Source organism: Condylura cristata, unplaced genomic scaffold (genome assembly GCF_000260355.1).
Source record: "Condylura cristata isolate star-nosed mole 26May11 unplaced genomic scaffold, ConCri1.0 scaffold00003, whole genome shotgun sequence".
NCBI classification, from domain to species: domain Eukaryota; kingdom Metazoa; phylum Chordata; class Mammalia; order Eulipotyphla; family Talpidae; genus Condylura; species Condylura cristata.
The window spans coordinates 1695883-1718369 of NW_004567104.1; the positions used below are offsets into that span (position 1 = coordinate 1695883).

At 37.0% G+C, this 22487-nt stretch overlaps 2 protein-coding genes across 2 annotated transcripts in view; one reads left to right on the plus strand and one right to left on the minus strand.

Annotated features, from left to right (window-relative positions):
- Positions 1 to 22487, plus strand: part of MED12L (mediator complex subunit 12-like) — a 347532-nt gene that overhangs the window by 187447 nt on the left and 137598 nt on the right. The gene's annotated exons all lie outside the window — the stretch shown is intronic.
- The window catches only part of GPR87 (G protein-coupled receptor 87), a 25547-nt gene continuing 18721 nt past the window's right edge, over positions 15662 to 22487 (minus strand). The window contains exons 2-3 of the mRNA XM_004674924.2: positions 21111 to 21248; positions 15662 to 16783 (exon numbers count right to left, since the gene is read on the minus strand). Of these exons, the coding sequence (XP_004674981.1) occupies positions 15741 to 16783; positions 21111 to 21144 (1077 nt within the window). The 5' untranslated portion in view covers positions 21145 to 21248 and the 3' untranslated portion in view covers positions 15662 to 15740. The remainder of the gene's footprint in view (positions 16784 to 21110; positions 21249 to 22487) is intronic.

The window sequence follows — 22487 nt, forward strand, 5'->3', positions numbered from 1 at the left end:
AACGAAGTACACTGCTGAGGGGAGCAGCAGGTGGGTCAAGACATCTGCGGCACGATGTGGATCTCCTCCGGGGCAGGCGGGAATCGAACTCATGCAGAAGTGGCTTCAGCTTCTCAGTGCTGTGCTTTAACCCGCTGAGCCACCAGGGAAGGCCCGGCACCTAGATTTTTAAAGGAGCTGAACGAGTAGGAAGCCACTGGTGTTCCCCAATCAGAGTTGCAGGGTTCAGCTAATCCTGCCTTTGCGGCTACCCTTATGGGAATCCCCAGTCACCAATTCTCCCTCGGTTATCTTCCTTCTATTGAGTGCAGGGCATTCTAATTTGGGTTGAAACTGTAGCATGTATGTCTGTAGTCCGTTTTTTATATTCCAATGTGAGTTTGGATGTAGTCATCTCAGCATCTTTTTTGTGCTGCCATCTTGCCCGTTCCAGAGCTAGTGGAGCTGATCAGTGGCTTTGTAGGGTGCTCAGGTACTCCAGATTGGGTCTGCAGTTTCAGAGGTTTGTCCTTGTACCCAGGTGTTGCGGATCAGATTTGCAGTCTTCACTGAGCCTGAGCTCCACTCACTGAGCTGAGCTGTTCCCCTTCATCTCCAGGGCTTTATAGTGGGCAAAGTGGCTCCTGCAGCCCGGGGCACTTCCAGGCGCCTGGGTTTTCCTGGGAGTTCCCTTAAGGAACTCCCCAATCTCGATTCCCCCTCAGTTATTTACCTTTTAGTGAGTCCAGCGTGTTTTCATTTGGGTTGAAACTCGTAGTAAGTAAGTGTATAGTCCGTTTTCAGTCCTCAATTCCTGTGCAAGCCTGGACGCAGTGATCTTGGCATCCTTACTCTGCAGCCATCTTCCGGAAGTCCCCCCTTCTGGTAGTTTTTTATAGTCTTACCGTTTTTTTTTTTGTTTGTTTCATTTTGCCAGTTTGTTTTCTTTAGTTACTTTTATATCATAAAGGAGTAAAACCAAATAGTATCTTTTCGCACTTTCTGACTTCACTTACCCAGTTACCCCAAATTCCATCCATATTGTTGCAAAAGGCACAGTTTCATATTTTTAAATAGCAGGGTAGTGTTCCATTGAGTATGTATGTGCCAGCTTTTTATACTTGGAGAAGTTTAATTTCTAAAATAATAAAGAACTCATACGCCTGAACAACATAATAAGAAACCACCCCATTGCAAAATGGGGAAAAGTCCTAAATACTTAATTTCCAAGAAAGACATGCACATGGGCCAATAGGCACATGAAGAGAATGCTCACTATCACTTTCCAAGGGAAATTTGAAATCCATATCACAATGAGATATTATCTCAGCCCTGCAAGGAGAATGGTCCATATCAAAAATGTTGGAAGTAAGTGCTGGTGAGGTTTAGAGAAAAAGGTACCCTCCTGCTCTGTTGATGGGACTGTAAATTGATCCAGTGGTATGGACATTACTTAAAACTCTAAAAAATACAAATGTTCAGCTTTTTAGTAAATTGTTAGAACAGGTTAGGAAAATGGACCTTGAGAAGTCATGGACAGGCTTGAGTTGGAACAAGATGTAAGGCTATAAAGAATCACTAACTTTTGGTTAGATAAACTTTCCCATAATTGTTCTGATAAATGTTGCTTGTGCATGCTGTGGTGATGTGTGGGAGGAGCATGTGCAAGCACGTTTAGGGGAATGTTTGTAATGACAAGACTTCAGGAACCATGACTGAGATTAAAGTTAGAGGAAGTACTGAGGTGATCACATACTCTTTACTTTTTTTCCCCCACCCACAGAGCAAGCCACTCTGAAATTATCTAGAGTTGATCTTCTCTGTCCAGCAAACTAATAATTACACTTATTACTTGTTTGTACTTCCGGATTGTGTGAGAATTGTGAGGTTATCCTTGGCAACCTGTTTGAGAACTTGGAATTTAGGCTGTTGATACTGTAAGAGCTACTTATCTACTTAGTTAATAATTGGAACACATAAGCGATTCTTATGCTATATTGTATGGACCAGTTGTGTAGTCAAAATGAAGACTTCATTAAGCCAAATTTCTGTTACCTTATAGTCTTTGAATAGGCTATTCAAGGAGCAGCTTCTCTTGTGGCTTTTTTGATTCTCAGAGGTCACAATGTGTGTTTACTAACCTGTGGTTATGTTTATGACTTACTCATTCCACTTGAACAGGGTGGGTCGTCAGCAACTTCTCTGGAGCATCACAGCCTTCTTATAGGCCCACATCAGTGACCTCATATAGCTGATTCCTGACCAGCCTGTTTGTTTAATTCTCTCCAGGAGACATGTGTCTTGGAAGGACAAATAAATACAGTTCCCATCTCTAAAATCTGTTGAAATCCTACCAATCATAAGTTTTGTACTTGGTAATTAATTGTGTTAGGAAACATTAGTAGTTATTTTGCTTTGGGGTACAGGAGGAACTTAAACTATAATTTAGATTATGCATCCCTTCAGGAAACAAGAACAAAAAAAAATATTCATTTGTGTGTGTGTGTGTGTCTTTGAGCAGAACACCTAGATAAAGCAATAACCAAGAAAGCATTAGCCACCTTCCCAGGAAACATCCATTAGAGATTTTTGGGTGTTATCTGTTACTACAGCATGCAGAGGCTTACAGTCACAGTTTTTTAATAAGCTGGACAGAATAACATAGTGCTTCTCACTGTTTTTATGACAGGATTCCTTGAGTTCTTCCAGGTCCTGAGCTGCTAATTAAACTAGCTGCTAATTAAAGTAGGTCCTAATGTGGATATGTCCTGGTTTACTCAATTCCTATTTGTTGTACCAAGCTTGGGAAACAATACTTCAACTCTAGGAAGTATCCAGATTTTGACAGTAAATAATGAATGAAATGATCAAATGTACATGATTGATTGAATATAATGTTTTGTAAATGGCAGGCAAGTGGTTTCTTTTTCCACTTCTCCTCTTTCCTCCCTCTTTTTTTTTTTTTAAAGATTTATTTATTTATTCATACAGTACTGGGGTACAGGCTAGAGATGTGGAGGGTGAGAGGATTCACCAGGGACAGAGTGGGGAGCAGAACAGGCAGATCGACGAAGTACACTGCTGAGGGGAGCAGCGGGCGGGTCAGGAGAGGTCTGCCACACCATGTGGTCACCTCCAGGGCAGGCCGGGATCAAACTCATGCGGAAGTGGCTTTAGCTTCTCAGTGCAGTGCTTTAACCCACTGTGCCACCAAGAAGGGCCTCCTCCCTCTTTTTTTTATTACTCTATTTTCCCTCACAGCCCTTTCATACCTCTTTCCCTTTTTCCCTTCCTCCATTAACATAAGAGCTCTCAGGATATTTCTTAAGGTTTATTGCCTTTTCAAAATGATTTGTGTTACTGTCTGCTCTGAAAATATCCACTATATTTTTATAATTCTGAGTTACTTTACTGCACATAATTCTCTCAGATTTCTCCAGTTTGTTGAATGTGTCTGCTTTTTCAACCTCTCTATAACTATGTAACACTCCATGATGTGTATGTGCCACATTTTCTTGATCCATTGATGTACATTTTGGTTGTTTCCATGTCTTATTTTTTTCCAACCCCTCTTAAATACTATTAATGGTTTTATTTTTAAAATATGTTCCACTCTTATGGGTGAGAGATGTTATCCTATTGTGTTTTTAATATGTATTGCTCTTATTAGAAGTAGCAATGGACATTTTCTCATGTCTTTTGGTCTTACAGATATCCTCTTGGGTCATTTGCCTGTTCATATCTGTTGCTACTTAGTTTTTTGTTGTTATTGTTGAATTGTATGAATGTTAACAATATATATCAGCCCTCCCTGGTGGCCAGCGGGTTAGAATGCAGCACAGCAAGCAAGCCACAGCCACTTCAGTGCCAGTTCGAGCCCCAGCCCCTGAGGTGATCCACATGGCATGGCAGACCTCTCCTGACCCGCCCACTGCCCCCCCAAGCAGTGTTCTTTGTGGATCTTCCTGTGCTCCCAACTCTGTCTCTGATGAATCCTCTCACTGCCCCTGCACCTCTGACTTGTACCTCAGTTCTTTAAGCATAAATAAATAAATCTTCATATATATATATATATATATTCCTCTCTGGTGGTTAAAAGTAGAGTACTATGAAGCTATCCACAGCCACTCCAGCATTAAGTTCGATCCCCAGTCAGGGAGATGACCCATGGCATGGCAGATGCCTGCTGTTCCTCTCAGCAGTGTACTTCAGTACATCTACTTGTTCTGCTCCCCACTCTGTCTCTGGTGAATCTGTTACAGAGCAACCCAGTGTGAATTGGGTTGCCTGTCTTTGGGTCCTCATCCTCATGCTTAAGGTTCAGTTTTACTGCAGGAACACACAGACAGGGCCAAATAATGGGTTTACTTACAAAGGGGAAAGAAAAGGAACAACCCAAGGAAAGAAAGAGAAATACAAGTTAACTAGAGCATCCTACCAGTTCTGCTCACTTGGTACTCCAGCAGCACACTGAAAGCTCATCAAGAGCCACGTGACCAGCCAGCAGCCAAGAGGCCAAGGGGGAGAGAGCCTAACTTGGCTCCCTCAGGTATATCCCCAAAAGTGCTTGCTTAGCTCCGCCCTTGGGTCCTTGCAGTTCTCCCCTTGGTATTGCTGGAAGTTGTAGTTTCAGTGACTGGAGTAGAGGGTGGGGCTGTAGTTTTAATAACTGAAGTAGTAGAGTCCACAAAACTCTACAGAGTTCCTTCAGGACATCTTTTCCCCCTAACGAATCCTCTCATCCCCACCCTTACACCTCTGGCCTATACCCCAGTTCTACATGCATAAATAAATAAATCTTTATATATTTTTCACCAGTCATCAAATCACACTGTTATTAAAAAAATAACCTTACCATCAATGTCTGAACCATACTGCCAATGTTTTATTATTTTATTGTTTCTGGTGCTATATCAAAATCTTTTATCCATTTCAGATTTTTTTTTTGATAGTGGTAGTGATTAATCCAATTTCATTTTTTTTTTCTTTTTTAAGATGTATTTATTGATGCTTACAGCACTGTGGCAGAGTTGTGGTGGGTGAGAAGATTCACCAGAGAGAGAGTGGGGAGCAGAACAGGCTGATCGATGAAGTACACTGCTGAGGGGAGTGTACTAAGGGGTGTGTACAGTGGGAGGTCAGGAGAGTTCTGCCCACACCATCTGGGTCAGCTCCCTGTTGGGGGATTCAACTGGTGCAGCAGTGGCCTCAGAGAACTTCATAATGTGGTGCTTGAACTCATTACACCACCAGGGAGAGGCCCCAACTTCATTCTTTTATATGTGTCCTACTGAATTTCCCAAACCATTTATGTATGCATATTTATGCAAGAACTGGGATACAGGCCAGAGTTGCAGAGGAGAAGTGACAAGAGGATTCATCAGATACACAGGGGGATGTAGAACAGGCAGATCATCAGAAATATACTTTTGAGAGGAACAGCGGGTTAGACAGGAGAGGTCTGCTTACCCTATGGGGGTCTGCTTCTTGGCTGGGGATGGAGCTTATGCTGTGGATAGCATCATAGTACTGATACTTAACCTCTTATGCCACCAGGGAAGCCCTCCCAGATCATTTATTAAAGAGACTGTCATTTCCCCATTTTATGGTCATTGCTGTTTTATCATAGATTAGATTCTGTTGTGCACACAGATTTACTTCAGGGCTTTTGATTCTATTTTGTTGATTCACATTTTTATGCCACTACTATAATTTTGACACTATTATTTTAGAGTAAAATTTGATATCAGATAATGAGATACCTACATTTTCCTCCTTTTTTCTTATTGTTGCATTTGCAATTGAAGACCTTTGATGTTACCATACAAATTTCAATATTGTTTGTTCAGTTTCTTTGCAAAATATTGCTGGCACTTTGGAGGTTATATGAAATGTATGTATCATTTTAGACAAGATAGTCAGTTTGAGTATATTGATTCTCCCCATACTAAATATGAGATATCCTTTCATCTTTTTACATCACTATCTAAGCCCTTCAGAAAAATCTCATAGTTCTTATTGTGTAAGTCTTTTACCTCTTTTCATAGATTGATTCACAAGTATTTAATTATTTTTGAAGAAATTATTAATGTAGTGAAATCTTAATTTCCTTTGCTTTTTCATTGCAGATAAAAAGTTATGGCCTTTTTGTATGTTGATTTTTGTAACCTGTCATGTTGCTCTTTTCATTGCTTCTAATAACTTTTCTAATAACTTAAAGAGTCCACTTATTGAAATGTTATTAGAGACAATGAAAGCATATGATCTATCACCTGCAAATAGTATGTTTCACTTCTTTTCTTACTTTATTCACTTTATTTGCTGTGTTTGTCTGTGATCAAAACCTCTAATACTAAGTTAAACGTAAGTGGGGACAGTAGCTACCTTTATCTTGTCCTTGACTTTAAGGGGGGTGCTTTTAATTTTTCACCATTGAATGTTCTACTGGCTGTTGATTTGTGATATATGGCCTGTACTATATTGAGGTAGTTTCCTTCTATTCCCATCTTGTTTAGGATTTTTTCATAAATGGGTTCTTTAATTTTATCAAATGCTTTCTCTGCAGTTATTATGATTTTCATCTTGACTTTTGTTTGTATGCTGCCTTGCATTAATTGATTAACATCATTTAGACCATTTTTGCATTTCTGGGATGAATCCCACTTGATCATGTTAAATAAGATAGTATTGTCTTTCATGCATACTCAATTATTGTGACTTGTGTTGAGAACACTTCTATTTCAAATACTGCATTAGTTGCTGTATTGACAGTGTATTTGTGTTCAATGCAGTTGGTACATAAATAATTAGGATTGCTTTTGGTTGTGCCTTCAAGTTTTTTGAAAAGCCAAAAAAAAAGATTTTCTTTTTTTTTTCAGCCTTCAAAAGTTTAAGTGAACGCTTATTGATTTATTTTATCATATATATTATATATATGTAATATATTTTACAACATTCTTGCATCATTCCTACCCTGTTTTGATCCCTCTACTTCCCCCTCCCCTGCAGTGTTTGTGATTAATAGTTGCCTGTTATATTTGTTTATTAATTTGATTATTGTTTTCTTGATCCCTTATTTGGTACCCCTGTATTCCTGAAGTGAAGTTACCCAATTTTTCTTCCTGGCTTATTTCACAGAGCATAATCCCTTCCAGCTCCATCCATGCAACATATGGCAAGACTATGTTTCTGGATTGCTGAATAGTATTTCATTGCACATATATACCATCTCTTCTTGATGTAGTCATGTATCATTGGGCATTTGGTATGTTTCTATGTCTTACATATTGTAAATAGTGCTGCAACAAACATATGAGTGCAAGTACCTATTTGAATTAATGCTTTTGTGTACTTTAGTTCTATTGCTAGAAGTGTAATTGCTGGGTCATATGGTAGCTTCATTTTTAGTAGTTTGAAGAACCTCCACACAGCTTTCCATAATGGATAAACCAGTTTGCATTCCCACTTGCAGTGTTGAAGAATTACTTTTTCTCCAAATTCTCACCAACATTTTTTGTTTTCTGTGTTGTTAATATATGCCATTCCTGTTCATATAAGATGGTAGTTCATTGTGGTTTTGATTTGCTTTTCCTTGATTATGAGTTTTGGAGTGACATTGAACATGTTTTCATATACCTGATGGCCATTTGCATTTCTTCTTCTCAGAAGTGTCCTTTTAGCTCTTCTACCTACTTTTCTTTTTTTTTTAACTCTGGATTCTTTACTTTCTTTTTGTTTTGGCCCATCAGCTCTTTGTAGATCCTTGCCATCAGTCCCTTATCATTAACATTGTGTGCAAAAGTCTTCTGGCCAGTAGGGTGTGTCTTTGTTTTGGTTTGTGTTTCTTTTACTGTATAAAAGCTTTTTAATTTGATGTAGGCCCAGCTGTTCATCTTTTCCTTCACTTTCTTTCCTGTGGGCAAATGTATCTTTAAAGGGTTACTGAGGTATATGCCATTTTGTGTTTTGCTTATATTTTCTTCCATATGTTTGATTGTTTTAGGTCTTATGTCCATTTTGAGCTGATTTTTGTGCATAGTATGAAGTAGTAGTCTAGCTTTTTTTTTTTTTTGCTTGTAGCAGTACAGTTTCCCAGCACCATTTATTTAACAAACTGCATGACATAATACGGATTTTCTATGAAAAGCATAGAACAAAATTTGTCATGACTTTTCCAACAATCTGATATAATATCTCAGATTTAAACCTGAGCTTTTGGAGCCAGGTTAATGAATCCTAGGTTCCATCAGCAGCCTTTTCTAAGTTACATGACTTTGGGGATATTATTTACCCTCGTCATCTCATCTCGAGTGTGAGGCAATATTAATGCTTCCTCAGGGATATGTCATGGGAATGTAGTCAGCATATAAGGTCAGGTGCTGGGAACACCAGTTGGTATCTAGTGAATACAGAATAAACACTTGTTTTTATCTTATTAAAAAATAATCAGTCATCTTTAAGTATATGAGAGAAAATTACAAGATTGGACTGGGGAAGAGTAGAAATATCAAGGTCTTATGCTGTAGTGTTGTCATTTTAAATTGATGACATGTGGTTTGTTTTCTTCTCTCGGTCTGGTGCACAGTATGTCTGCTGTACTGCGTACTTATCACTGAAACGAACCTCAGTATGAACCTCACCATACACTCCCTCCTCCCTTCTCCTGTGCTTGATCACGCTCCTGTGCAGTGCCTAGGGCAGAGACCTGGCCTGTCCATCATAGATGAGTACCGAATTGACATGATTGAGAGTAGAGTTGTTAATGGGGAAGAGAAAGGTGTAGGATAGCTTGGATTTCTGGTTAGGTGCCTGGTGATGCTGGTCACTGATTTTTAAAGACATAGAGGACCCTTGTATGGAGTGAAAGAGAAAATGGGTACATTTCTGCTAACATCGTAACAAGTTTCCATTGATTGGTGTGCCTAGGTTTCCACACTTTTCAATGTGGGTATAGTACCATATCTACTTCATAAGGGTTGTTTTGGGACTAAAATGTATATTGTTTTTCAAAAACGGTCACCTATTGAAATGTGGGTACGTGTGTATTAGATTCATAGAAATCTTTTATTGTTACTTTATGGTTATTGAGAAAGGTGGTTATGAAAAAAATTGCATTTTTTTAAGATTTTTATTTATACATACAGAACTGGGGTGCAGGCCAGAGGTGCTGGGGCGGTGAGAGGAGTCACCAGAGACAGAGTGGGGAGCAGGATAGGCAGAACGAGGAAGTACACTGCTAATGGGAACAGTGGGCGGGTCAGGAAAGGTCTGCCACACCATGTGGAACACCTCCCGGGCCTGGGATCAAATTTGCACTGAAGTAGCTGTGGTTGGCTTGCAGTGCTTAGTTCTAACCTGCTGCACAACCAGGGAGGGCCAAAATTGGATTTTTTTTAAGATTTATTTTTATTTATGCATACAAGAACTGGGGTGTAGGCCAGACTTATGGTGGGGAGAATAAGAGGATTCACCACAGACAGAATGGGGAGCAGAACAGGCAGATCTGTTAAAATATACCGCTGAGGGGAGCAGTGGGTAAGCCAGGAGAGGTCTGCTGCACCATGTGGGTTAGTTCCTTGGCTAGGGATTGAAGTCATGTTATAGTAGCTGGCAACAGCTTGATTGCGCTTACTTTAACCCCTGTGGCACCATGAAAGCCCCTTATGATTCCTTAATTGGTGATTAATACTCTATTTCTTCCTAAATCTATTTAGGCCTTACTGCTATCTAGAGGCTTATGTTTCTATTGCTTGAAATCTAAGTCATAATCTTTTTGTTTGCAAATTGTTGAGTAGTAAAGATCAGCTTTCTTGGTATGCATAATACTATACCAATATAGCATTTTGTTGGACTTGAAATGTGTTTTTTTGTTGTTGTTGTTCTCCCAATATTTGGTGGATCTCTCCTTAGATACTTGATGTCTTGCAAATATGAGTCAATCTTGCAGAGTGAAAACTTGTCTTAAACTTCTTGTAGGAGTAGCCCATTATACTCTTCCATGGAGGAAAACTTGTTTGTAATTTAGCATAGAATTTATGTGTTTTAGTTCTAAAACATTTTTATTTTGTTTTATATATACACCAACTAAAGTTTTTCCAGGAAGGTAACTACTATCTAAATATTTCATTTTACTTTGAATCTTCTTAACAATTACCATTTTAGAAAATGATCATGATTTGGATCATAACTGTCAGATCTGAAGCTGTTGAATTCATGTAATTACATGTATGGATGCAAGAATGTGATACTGAATGAAGAAATATCTCATTATTGTGTCCAGTATTTGCATATTAAATTGCACATTTTATAAATTTCTATTTTTCCTTCATATTATGTTGTGGTTGCACATACACATGCATGCACACACACACAGTCATTGTGTGTACCCAAATAGACAGTCATTGATTTTACAGTTCTGATTTGCATGCATTTCTGTTATCTTGGTTTTATTAAATACCAATCTCCCAGCAACGGCTGTTTAAATTTTAGTTTCCACAGTATATTAATTGTGAGTAATGTTAACAAAGTTCTAAGTGAAAGTACTAAGTACTTTTTGAAGTACTTAGTAAAAAGTACTAAGTTTGCTACTAGTTCTCCAGTTCACAAATCACTGTATAAATAACACACCTGCCTCACAGTGACTGACTGTGACTTCTTCCAGGGTCTGCTATGATCAGTCACTGCATAGATTGCCAAGTGTGTAGTTATGTAGGCTCCTTGCTTACCAGTCATAAAACCCTTGGCCTTCTGCATAATAGATGACTGGAAGAGTTGACCATTGAAAATGAAAGTATAGCAAAGAAATGAAAAGTGATAACAGCATATTCAATCAAATGTCAGTGTTACTGTAAAAAGGTGCCTGACTGGGAATGTTGAGTCTCTAGATGTGCAGCCAGGACAAGTCAATTAGGCAAATTTACCTACACCCATGCAGGAGGTATGGGGAAAGAATGTGCCTAAATGAAAATTTAGTTCTACATGTATGTCTGTCTGGATATGAATGTATGTGTGTTCACAGTGTATTGGAAAATCTTCCTTATACCATTTAAAACTGTACTTGTACTTGAAGATTAAGCCCTGGGCAATTAGGTAACTATTCTAGACTTCTTTCTTGTGCTATAGTGAGTTAGCTACAGGCATGGCTCCGGCTCCTTGCTGACTGCTGCTGTGGAGTCTGCCCAGACTCTGACCCTGGACAGTCTCTGGCTCTAAGAAACTGACTACATTAGTCTTATTAAGAATGTTTGCTTAAAAAAATAAACCTGTTTGAAATAAAGAAAATCCCGATTTAGCTCTACATACTATTTTCAAATGACATGAAGAGTCTGTGGTCTAGCAGAAGTTACACTTTACTTTTTAAAAAATAACTTTAAGTGATATCTTGTTGTGGTTATAGGGAGAATGAAAGAATATTTAAAAAAAGGGGTCCACAGAAATCCCGTGGGGTTTTTTTTGAGAAATGAAATAAAAATGTTAACATTGACAGTAGTCTTTTTTTTTTTTTAATTGTTATTGAGGTAACTTTGGCTTACGACTACTGTATGTGATGCAGGGGAGAGGTCCTAGCCACCCAGCTGTGCATTACCACACCACAGCCACCCCAGAGCACCCATATCCTCCCACAATATACCATTGGGTCCCTCCCCCTTTGTTCCCACGCCAGTCCTCTCTCTCTGGTAGCCTCAGTTTCTTTCTTGAGTTTAATTTTAGTTTTATTAGTTCCTCTGTTTTGTTTTTCTATAGTCCATATTTGAGTGAAATCATCCAGCGTTTGTCTTTCTCACTGGTATGATCCTTGCTTACCACTAAGCATGATATTTTCTGGTTCTAACCATTTGTTACAAATGACAAGAGTTCCTTTTTATTTTTTCTTAAAGCTAAGTAGCATTCATTCTCGTATCTGTACTACCTCTTTTTAATCTACTCATTTGTCTTTGGCACTTAGGTTGTTTCTATAACTTGAATATTGTAAATAGTGCTGCAGTGAACATCACATCGTGTGTATCCCTTTAAAATAGTGTTTTTGCATCTTTGGGTATATGCCAAGGAGTGGAATTGCTGGATCAGGTGACAAATCCCTTTTTAATAATTTGTAAAACCTCCATATTGTTTTACCTTAGGTTTTGAATTGGTCTATGTTCCCACCGACACTGATGACTTCTGTTTGACTTCTTTATCTCTGATAATAATTTTATCTACTTTGAATCCATAGATAAATTATATTATATTCTTATTATTTTGTATATTAGTTAGGAAAAAGCAGTCTGTGTAGCATTTATGCATGAAACTAATGTGTCACAGCTATAGTTTTAGTATTTTTTCCTACATCTATACAATCACTTATCATGGATTTTAATTTTCCTTTAAACTTGTCATCTTACTGTTTTTTTTCAAGGAAGCCCTAGGACCTTTTTTGGTGTTTATGTGTGTGCATGACTGAAGGAAGAATAGCAAGAGCTAAGCCCATTACTGCTTAGTTACAGAATATAAACTTTTCTTCTTGAAATTGGCCAATAGGTGGTGATAGAGGGCTAGGGGTTATGCTAGCTACCAGATGATTGTATTATGTTGAAATTAGAAAATATTGTATCTTAAAAAACACTTTAATTTCCACTTCTGGAATTCACTTAGAGATACCCAAATATAATTTTAGCAACATAGTGTTGGTGTTGATTTTATTTGGTGTTTGTCTAGTAAGTAGTTAATTATTAACTTACTAGCTAACTTTTTGTTTTGTTATTAACTTAATAGCTAACTTCTTGTTTTGTTTGGGATAAAAAAAAATTTCCTTTTATGATTTTCTCATTTTCTTAATTTATTTTTTAGTAGCATATTACTTTTCACCACAGTGATCATAAAATTTATGCTTAAACTATGCTCTTCTGCGCAAACGTGCACACACATGATTTTATCTTAGCTTTTTCATTTCATTTTATGGATTTTTCTAGTGACTGTTTCCTTGAGTCATTAGCTGAGAAAGAAAATACTGGCACACTGTTTGGAAATGACAATAAAGTTCTATGACTGGAATAATTAATATAACAAAATTAATGGTATAATGTTAACACTGAAAGATTTTCTTAGTTTATTTGAATTTTTCTTTTTTGAAATTATCTGAATGTTTCTTGTCTGCATAAAAGAAAGGATAATTTATTGCTGCCTGAATAAATTCTGAAACTACTGAAATATTGAATAAATTAAAAGGTTCTATCTAAGAAATCTGAGATTTCAGATTATTTTCAGACTACCAAATAATTCTTAAGAAATCAAGTAAGAGTCTTTGTTTTCAATAGTAATATAGTATTCGCATTAGCCTCTGATACAATATATCATTTATATTTGTTACCCCAATTGATATTGTTCTATTTTACTTATGTGAATGATTGATTCCTGGTTGGACTGGATAAGTAATTTTTATGACCACAGTTTAGGCATATAAACAGTATATTTTACTTGATTTGTTTTTCTTATATTTTAATTGTATTTTTGTGGCATTTTTTAAAAAGGGAAAATATTCTTTATTTTTTTCTAAGCGATTGTTTTAAGATGTCCTACCTACCATCATCTTAAATATGCTATCAAGCAGTTAACTTTTAGCAATATTAAAATTAGTTAAAATATTTTAAATGAGAGTCAATATGTTTTAAAGACCTTTTAGACTTCACTCCTGAATTCGAATATTAAATTATGTCTTGGCGTACTGAAGTGTTTGGTAAATTCCAAAGTGTCAGATGAAACCCTTTGATTTTATAAAAGGTGATAATTTTTTAGTATTGGGATTTAAGGTGAACATGTACTAAATAACAGGTACACACATGGTAAAATGGGTATTACCATTTTTGAGGTTTTTCTTGGAGCTGTGATATGGTGAACCAAGGGGAGGATAGGGACACATTCTACTTGGTGAATTTTCCCAGCTGCCTTATTGCTCCTCCTCTTTATATGAAATGGTTATAATTCATCTTGGGCACTATAGAGAAGGTGGAGAAATACATTAGCCTTTCAAGCTGTCTTTTCACACTAGCTATTTGAAAACATAACTGTCTTGACCTATTTAGTGTCACACAATTGAGGGAGAATGTAGTTATGCAAATGATTAAGAGTTACATACTAATCTGTAAATTGCTATGTTAGCTGAGAAAGAAAATACTGGCACACTGTTTGGAAATGAAAATAAAGTTCTATGACTGGAATAATTAATATAACAGAATTAATGGTATAATTGATGGCATAAGAATCTTAATGGAGAGATTGATATTTCGATAGACTTACTTAGCTAATCTTTTAATTCCATTGACACCAACCCCACTGCTAAAGTTGACACCTGCTAGATACTTTGCAGTCTCTGAATTCAGATCTTATGCCTTAAAATGATAATTATTTCAATGCTAGGTTATCTTTTGTGTCTTTATTTTGCTCACATTAACTTTTTAGAATTTTGCACACAGTTCACAGGAGTCTAAATAAACTATTTTATATATGTGTGTTCTCTGTTTCTGTTAACCCTAGTACCCTCTTTTTTTATCTGCAAACAAACCTCCACTCTTTCTCTTTTAGTGGCTACCAAACTCATTACAGTTTTTATAGGAGTAAATCAGGTGCTTAATCAGTGTTCAATAAATTGAAGATTTTGACAAAGAATAAAGAAGCAAGAGTTTTTTATTGATGAAGGGGGAAATAGTCCAAGGTTTAAAAGGTTATCCTTCTTTTTTGAACTGACATATGAAATATGTTTTTCATCTGAAGGTTATATTTTTAAGTGAATGTTATATCTAATAAGGGTGAGATGTACTTTAATGGGAAATTATTTTACTAATATTTGTTTTAAAATAAAGACTATTAAGTATTTTCTTGATGAACTATACTGGATTGTTATTTATTTAAATTTTAAAAGGATGGGTTTTTAGGAAATGGAATGAAGGTGCTGGCACAGATAGAAGCGGGCAGAAATCAGTGAATTGCTGCCTTTCAAAAGCAAATAGTTTGTGAAAAGGAATGCTGCCAATATACTGGACTGTTAATAAACAATCCCTCACATTCTTTTTTCTACTCCTTGCTCATGAAAATGTAAAGGCAGCATAGAGTTGTAATGATGGCAAACATAAACACAGATTACTTCACTCAAGGTCTACTTACTTTTTTCTCTCTGAAATGTCTCCAGTTTAAAATTAGTTAATTGAACTCAGTCTTTAAAACTCATTGCTTAAAAAAAAAACTAGTTTTAAAAAAATCTTTTCCCACCTACCTCCACTATATGCAAGTTTTCCTAATGTGCTTCAGTCACTGAAACATATAGTGAAGGTTCTAGAGGGTGTAATAGAGAGGAGCAATCATATTTACTTAGTTAGGTCTGCAGTATGAGCCGTGTTTTTACCTTCAATCTTAAACCCTAGGTCTAGATAGAGTTCTGTTTTCTATACTCTCTGTTTTCTATAAATACAGTTTCAGAGCAGCAGCATTTCCTGGAAGACAGTGGTAGCATAATGACCTTATCGTGGCCTTTCTGCCTCTACAATCTTCTCCTTCAGTTTTGAGTCATAAGCCCTGTTTCTCAGTCACACGTTACTTGTTATTGATCTGATTTTTTTATGCCTTAAATTTTAATGATTTTTTTAGTTCCAAATTTTCCCCAAATTTCATTCCATTTTTATTTTTCTCATATTTTGATGGATTGAATCAAATATAATCAAAAGAAACATTTATTTACACTTTGTACACATTAATTTTTTTCAACAAGCAGAAGACCTAGTAATCTTTAATTGCTACACATCAGTATAATCATAATATATGCGGACTTCTGATCTTCTGACACTTTGTAGGGATCGGATGCTTTCACTCCTGGTTCTGATATTCGATTTCTTGAATAGCCTTCTTGAAAATGACTTACACATGAAAAAGTAAATTATTGGATCCAGGCACACATTGCATGCAGACAGGAAAAGTGTCATTTCTTTGCAGTAATACAAGATTTTGTGTGCAGATTCATCCAAAAGTCTGTCTAAGTGACTAAAAGTAAAAGGAATCCTGCACAAATGGTATGGGAGAAAACAGGTAAAAAACACAGCCACTACCACCCTGATGCTCTGGTTATGTTTTCGCTTTCGGCTTGACTGGCTTATGAATTGCCTGCTAGATTTATGGATGTATCTTGATATGGCAATGTAACAGCCAATCAGTATCACCAGCACTGCCACAAACAAGCAGCTGTTGACATAAATGACTGCTTTATGCCATTTGACTCCCAAGGGACTTTTAAATTTCATGCAGTCATGGACATTTTCTGTAGTAGGTTGACCATTTGTTAGGATGATATTTGGCAAGGACAAAACAGCCATGGTCACCCAAACACAAATGGATAAAACCTTTGTAAATGTTATACTATACATGCGAGAGTCCCCAAATGGCTTTACCACCTTCAGATAGCGGTCAATGCTTATTAGCCCAAGAAACACGATGGAAGTATACATATTTGCATAAAATAAAACTGAAGTGTATCTGCAGAGGATAAACTTGAAGTACCAAGGGCCAAATCCTGCATCATGGACTATTCGGAATGGAAATGTCAGTGTCATTATGAGGTCAGCAACCACTATATTTTTGAGATAAAATATGAAGCTGGTTTTATTCCTGATGTGGAAGAATATCCACACTGCCAGGCCATTCAGCAAGATGCTGGCCACAAATATGATGAGATAAAGCACAGGCAAGACAATTGTGTCAAACTCGTTGTTAGCGGTGATGTTTTTTCTCCATCCATCACTTGTGTTGCTTGGAGCATGATTCCCGTGGCCATGTAGCTCATTATCTGTGGGAGAAGTGGAGAGACGTCACTCCAGTGCTTCTGTTCATGCCCCACATACAGCCAGGTTCACTTACTGCTGAACTGTTGTTCAGTTGGATGAATTTAAAAATGTCTTCAGCAGCTGAAGACCCAGGTTAATACATTGTTAGGTTTTTTTTTTTCTTTCTTTCTTTTTAAAGATTTATTTTATTTATTCAAGCAGAACTGGGGTACAGGCCAGAGTTGCGGAGGGTGAGAGGATTCACCAGGGACAGAGTGGGGAACAGAACAGACAGATCAACGAAGTACACTGCTGAGGGGAGCAGCGGGCCGGTCAGGAGAGGTCTGCCGCTCCATGTGGTCACCTCTGGGGCAGGCAGGGATCGAACTCATGCGGAAGTGGCTTAAGCTTCTTTGTGCTGTGCTTTAACCCGCTGCGCCACCAGGGAGAGCCAATACATTGTTAGGTTTTAAATGGGAAAATACTGATGGCACTACCCCAACTCCGAGACCCTGCTGCATGGAGTCCTTTGAGTAAAGAGTGATTTTTCTGGTTGTGTACATTAACCTTTTGAAGATAAAATGAGTTTACCAGTGAAAATGACCCTTATTTTTAATTTGGCATTTGATAATTACAAATAGAATCAACAATCCAGAGGCAGAAAATTGGAATTTCCTGTAAAAAGAAAATACAGTGACTAAAACATGACTATTGTTTGAGGGTAGTCTTTGGCATGCTATCTGAAATATGTTTTCTCTTCTCACCTTTAAGTCATCAAAAACTGGGAAAGTAAAGCTATGGGAAATTTTGATTTTTTTTTGAAAACCCATGACTTAATGAGCATTGTGAAACCATTGTTAGGAATAGAAACAAAAAAGAAACAATCATTCTTAATATTCTATTTTATTATCAAAGAGGACAACTTGTTAATAATTGTGGACTGGTATATATTGTTATTTACAAGGCTAGATTACCTATCATATTTATTTTATAAAATTTTGACACATCTTGCTTTTTCTTGGGATGTTGGTGTAACTTACACTACAGTTCATATAATCAGTAAAATAGATTTTGACCATTGGATTTCACTTGGCAGCCATAAAATTGGTCACTGGGTGTACTCTTTGGGGAGATACATGCAAGGGTAGCTCCAGGCCACAGCTGTGCACTCTTGCTCATGTCATGGTCCCATACACTGTTCCCATACAGTAGCAAGACCCAATAAGGACCCTACAATGATCCTGTTCCTGAGGCAGGAGAGGTTCCTCTGATAAACAACTTTGTCAGGAGGACTCATTTCTGCTCAAAGTATTTTCAGGCGGCAAAGCAGTTTGAGTCTTCTTGCCTACCCTGCTTGGACCCCACCGTCTCCACAGGGCCCGGATCTCACTGGCACCCTCAATCCCTTGTTGTGATGTCCTTCAATAAATATTTTTGCTATCCAGTCATATTTGATGAGCTGATATTCTTGATAATCTGATCTTTTAACACAATTTGAAAATGAACTTTTTGAATGTAGTGTTGTACGGAAAGTCATTTCTGAATTTTTACTTCTCACTCATTTATTATAATTGCTGCTATATTTTGGGATGATTTCTTTTTTTTTCTTTTTCAAGGTAACAGCATGAACCTAGCGCTCATTTCTCTCCATGACAGGGAGTGTAGTATATATTTTGGTTCTCTTCTTTTAAGAAGTAAAATAGGAAAGATAGTTTTGATGATTATAATCCAAAAACAGGTTCTTAAATTGCTGCCTGAAATTTAAGTATAGGCTCTTCTTGAGTAACATTGTCTCTAATTCTTTCCCTTTTATTCACTGCTACAAGTGTTTTTAAAAACTGGTTTTCCTGGCTTAAATATCCTTACCTAGGCTAGTAATTTATACCTGGACTAGCCTGTTATAAGTGACCCACAGTATTATTAAGCTTTACAAGTTTCAAATGCTTGATTGAGCTGCCATGTCTGTTACTGTTGCCAATTTGAAATATTGTCTTGAATAGTATCAGGATCCACTCAAGCTTAATATGATTCACTGCAGTGTTTCTCTCTTGGCAGCTTCTGTACCACAGGATCCATTATCAGCATCTGTACCATTAGGGGCTTCATAAGATGTGGGGTTTCACCTATTTACTAATAGTTTTAAAATGTTTGTAGTCATTTTCATTGGACCTACTTAGAGCCTTATGGGAAGCAGAGAAAGAGCAAGTGTGTTTTAATCAGGATAAGTACTTCATCTAAGGGACGTGGCATGAGAAGCTACATCACCTCCTAAAACCATAGCTATGCTTTGTCAGTTTCTTATGAATGGTATCCAAAGCCATTGTACATGTAAACAGAACTGTACATCACAACTATAATATACTAGTCATGGAGTATTTCAGTTTTCAGCATTGGCTCACTGGATTGGCCATGAACATTCCATAGCAGTATTTCAATATTGCCGTGAATTCTACTCCACAGTAGTGAAATGGAAGGGACTAATACTTCTCAATATTGGTTAGGGACTATGTGTCCATTCAGTATATCACACTATTTAAAGTTTTAAGTGTAAGAACACAGACTCTCATTAAATGATGATTAGTAATTAGTAATGGTTATTATAGGTGGAATCTTAAATCGGAATGTTAGATGCAGTCTCATAAATAAATAGCAGGTATGAGTGGCCTCATTTCACAGTGGTTACTGAACAGTCTTGTGGCTTTGAGACAGCCTGGCATTTGGCTTATTGATTGTGTCATTAATAGTGCTTGCTTTCTTAGTTTATATGTGGGATTAGCATTTTGGAATATAGGACTTTTTCATTCTGTGGGATAGGTCTGGGCTGGGTTATTACTTCATTTACAGATTCCACATTTACAAAGCAACTCATACAAATTAGTGGTTAAAGACTGTTGGGGTTATTTTATGAAATAACATGGTAGCAAAAAGGGGGAAAAATCATTGGAAGACATCTGTGGTTTGCTGTGGAAGACTCAAAATTTCATATGAAGAGTTTCATCTGATTAATTTGTTATAAAATATATCTATGTCCTATTCTTTCTTGACAGTTTCCACCATCTTTTCTCCTTCTCTTTTGCTCCAACATTACCCAAAATATTTCTCTGCACATTGTTCCTGCTTAGGAACAGTTACCATTTATTATGAGTAGTTCTCCTCACCAGGCAGTTTTACCATGTTTTTCACTGTCAGTAATGATAGGTAGCTTGATGATTCAAATATGAAAAACTTTGAGCTATCTTTACAGTATAAAGGCTATTTTCTCACATTCCTTATTTATTAAAATGTTACTTCCTGTATTAATTCAGAACATGATACAGTTATAATTTGGGATACAATTTCCTTTGCTACCCTTTCCCCATTTCCCAACATGCTGGGAAAATAAGCTAATAAGGGCAATGACCTAGTCCCATTGTAAATGATCACTTTGTGCCAGTTTATGTGAGAATGATACAGAGGTATGTATTTGGAGGTGAGGGTGAGGTGGTTTCTGTGTGTGTGTTTGTATGTGTGCAATTGTGTGTGTGTTGGCTGGAGACTTACATGGGGTTTGTGGTCACATACATTTGTAACCACATATTACTACTATTATTGGACAAGGTAGATAAAGGACATTTTCATAATTGCAGAAAGTCCTATTTGACATTGCTGGATTAGTCACTTTGTCACTTTGTAAAATGGAATTAATAGTTGGCTCTTTGCTGGGACCTCCCCAGGGCTCGTCTGGTATTATTTTCAGTCCAGTGTCAAGTACTTAGGTGTTTGCCCATCCTAGGGGCATTGATTACAACGTGTCTCATTAAGAGCAAGTCTATTATGAGTGATAGAGTGGTGAAGAATCTTGACCCATTTTCTCTTGGGAAAGCTGCACATGAAGTTCTCACCAATTAGGTGAGAATGAAATACTAAAGTAACACAAATGACCAGGTATCACTTCCTTGCTCTTACTGTCTTTGTACAATCATTTTTCTAAATAGTTATTCCTAACAATAGTAGATACTGCCTTTGACCTTCTTGGGAACTCCAGTGAACCTTGGTTTAGACTATTCCATCTGGAAAGTAAAATGCACTTCAGTTTGGCTATAGAAAGTTTGATATGCTATTTAATTTCACTTATTTTTGTAGATTATCTCTAGATGAGACAAAGTTTAAAGCAAAAGTGAAAGCAAGTTAAATTTGTCTTAGCAATATCATCCTCCATATTTAGTATTTTATACTTAATGAATTCTAGGTTAAATGCTGTTTTTCTTTATTTGTTGGTTCAGTAACTGGTAAAACCCCAAATTTGCTACATAGAATAAATAACAACTGTTGATGAAGTAAGTTTCTTGTATTTTTTTTCCAGTGACTTACCTGGTAATTTTGCAAGTGTCAGGTTGAGCCCCATTCTTTAGTTGTGATGAACTGGAAGCAAAAATACATGTCAGGAAACACTGGGGGATGATTGACGCATGGGTTCAGCGTAGGTTGTTTTATTTGTAGGTTTGCTTTCTGGGGGGCAGAGAAGAAAAACAGTTGGAAAGTAATTTGAGTATGGAAAATTTTGATCTTTTCAGTTAAAAATGTGAATATTCAGAAAATGAGTCTTCATGATTCAGAAAATGCAGAATTGGATATGAACAACTCTGTCACACAATAGTTGTCTATTTGTGTATCCTCTTTCACACTGCATGGGCCATTTTTATGTGTGTTCCCCATATGTATGCCAATATGTGGTAATAGGAAAGTTACATAATCTCTTGTGACTCAGGTACATGAGAATGATAATTATTATACTACAGAATCATAACAATGATTATGTGAAATTGTTACAGGGCAGGGTAAGTGGCATCCCAGAACCCCCAAATTTGCATGTTCTATCTAAATAAGTCCTGCCATCCTCCACATCAACAGGAAAAATAAGCTAGTTCATAAGAAGGAAACTTTTATACAATTAGTTTACAAAAGACAAGAAACAATATAATTTCCAAATCAAGCACCTGAAGTTACCTATCCCCTCCTGGATAACATCCCAGCCAAACAGAGTTGAACAAAAACAGGGCTACTGAGGCCCAAAACCTGCCACAAGTTTAAGGCACCTGATGGTAGGGACCCATAAAAAGGGTCAGAAATGGCCAGACAAGTCTACAAGGAAAGAGCAAAATAAAAATCAAGAGCTGCCATAGTTAACTTCCCCATAGGTCTCTCACCCACATCTGTTTAAACTAGTCCAGGACCAAGAAGTTTAGCTTCTTCACATGTCTCTCTGCTCTGGGTACCTGCTCCAGGTCACCTTCTGGCTCTCCATCTCACTTCCTTCCTTCTCCCAGTCTCCTCTAAAGCCTCTCCTTTCTTCCTGCTCAGCTATACCCTTCCTTGGGTGTGACAGGGAACCTGGAACCTCCCCTTTCCCTGGGGACCACCCTGTTACAAAATAATTATAATGTGCTTACTAGAACTTGCATCCAGGGATACACTCAGAACATTTTGATTTGTATTTCCAGTCCCTACTTCAATCTCATTTTTTAAAAAACCTGAGTATATATAATTAAGTGTGTATATGATGAGACTTAATATTGAATAATGAAAAATTTAAGTTTTTTTTTTTTTTAAGATCTAGAATGTTTTATAAGCTTAAATGCATTCAGCAAACTGTCTCAGAACATTTTGATTTGTATTTCCAGTCCCTACTTCAATCTCATTTTTTAAAAAACCTGAGTATATATAATTAAGTGTGTATATGATGAGACT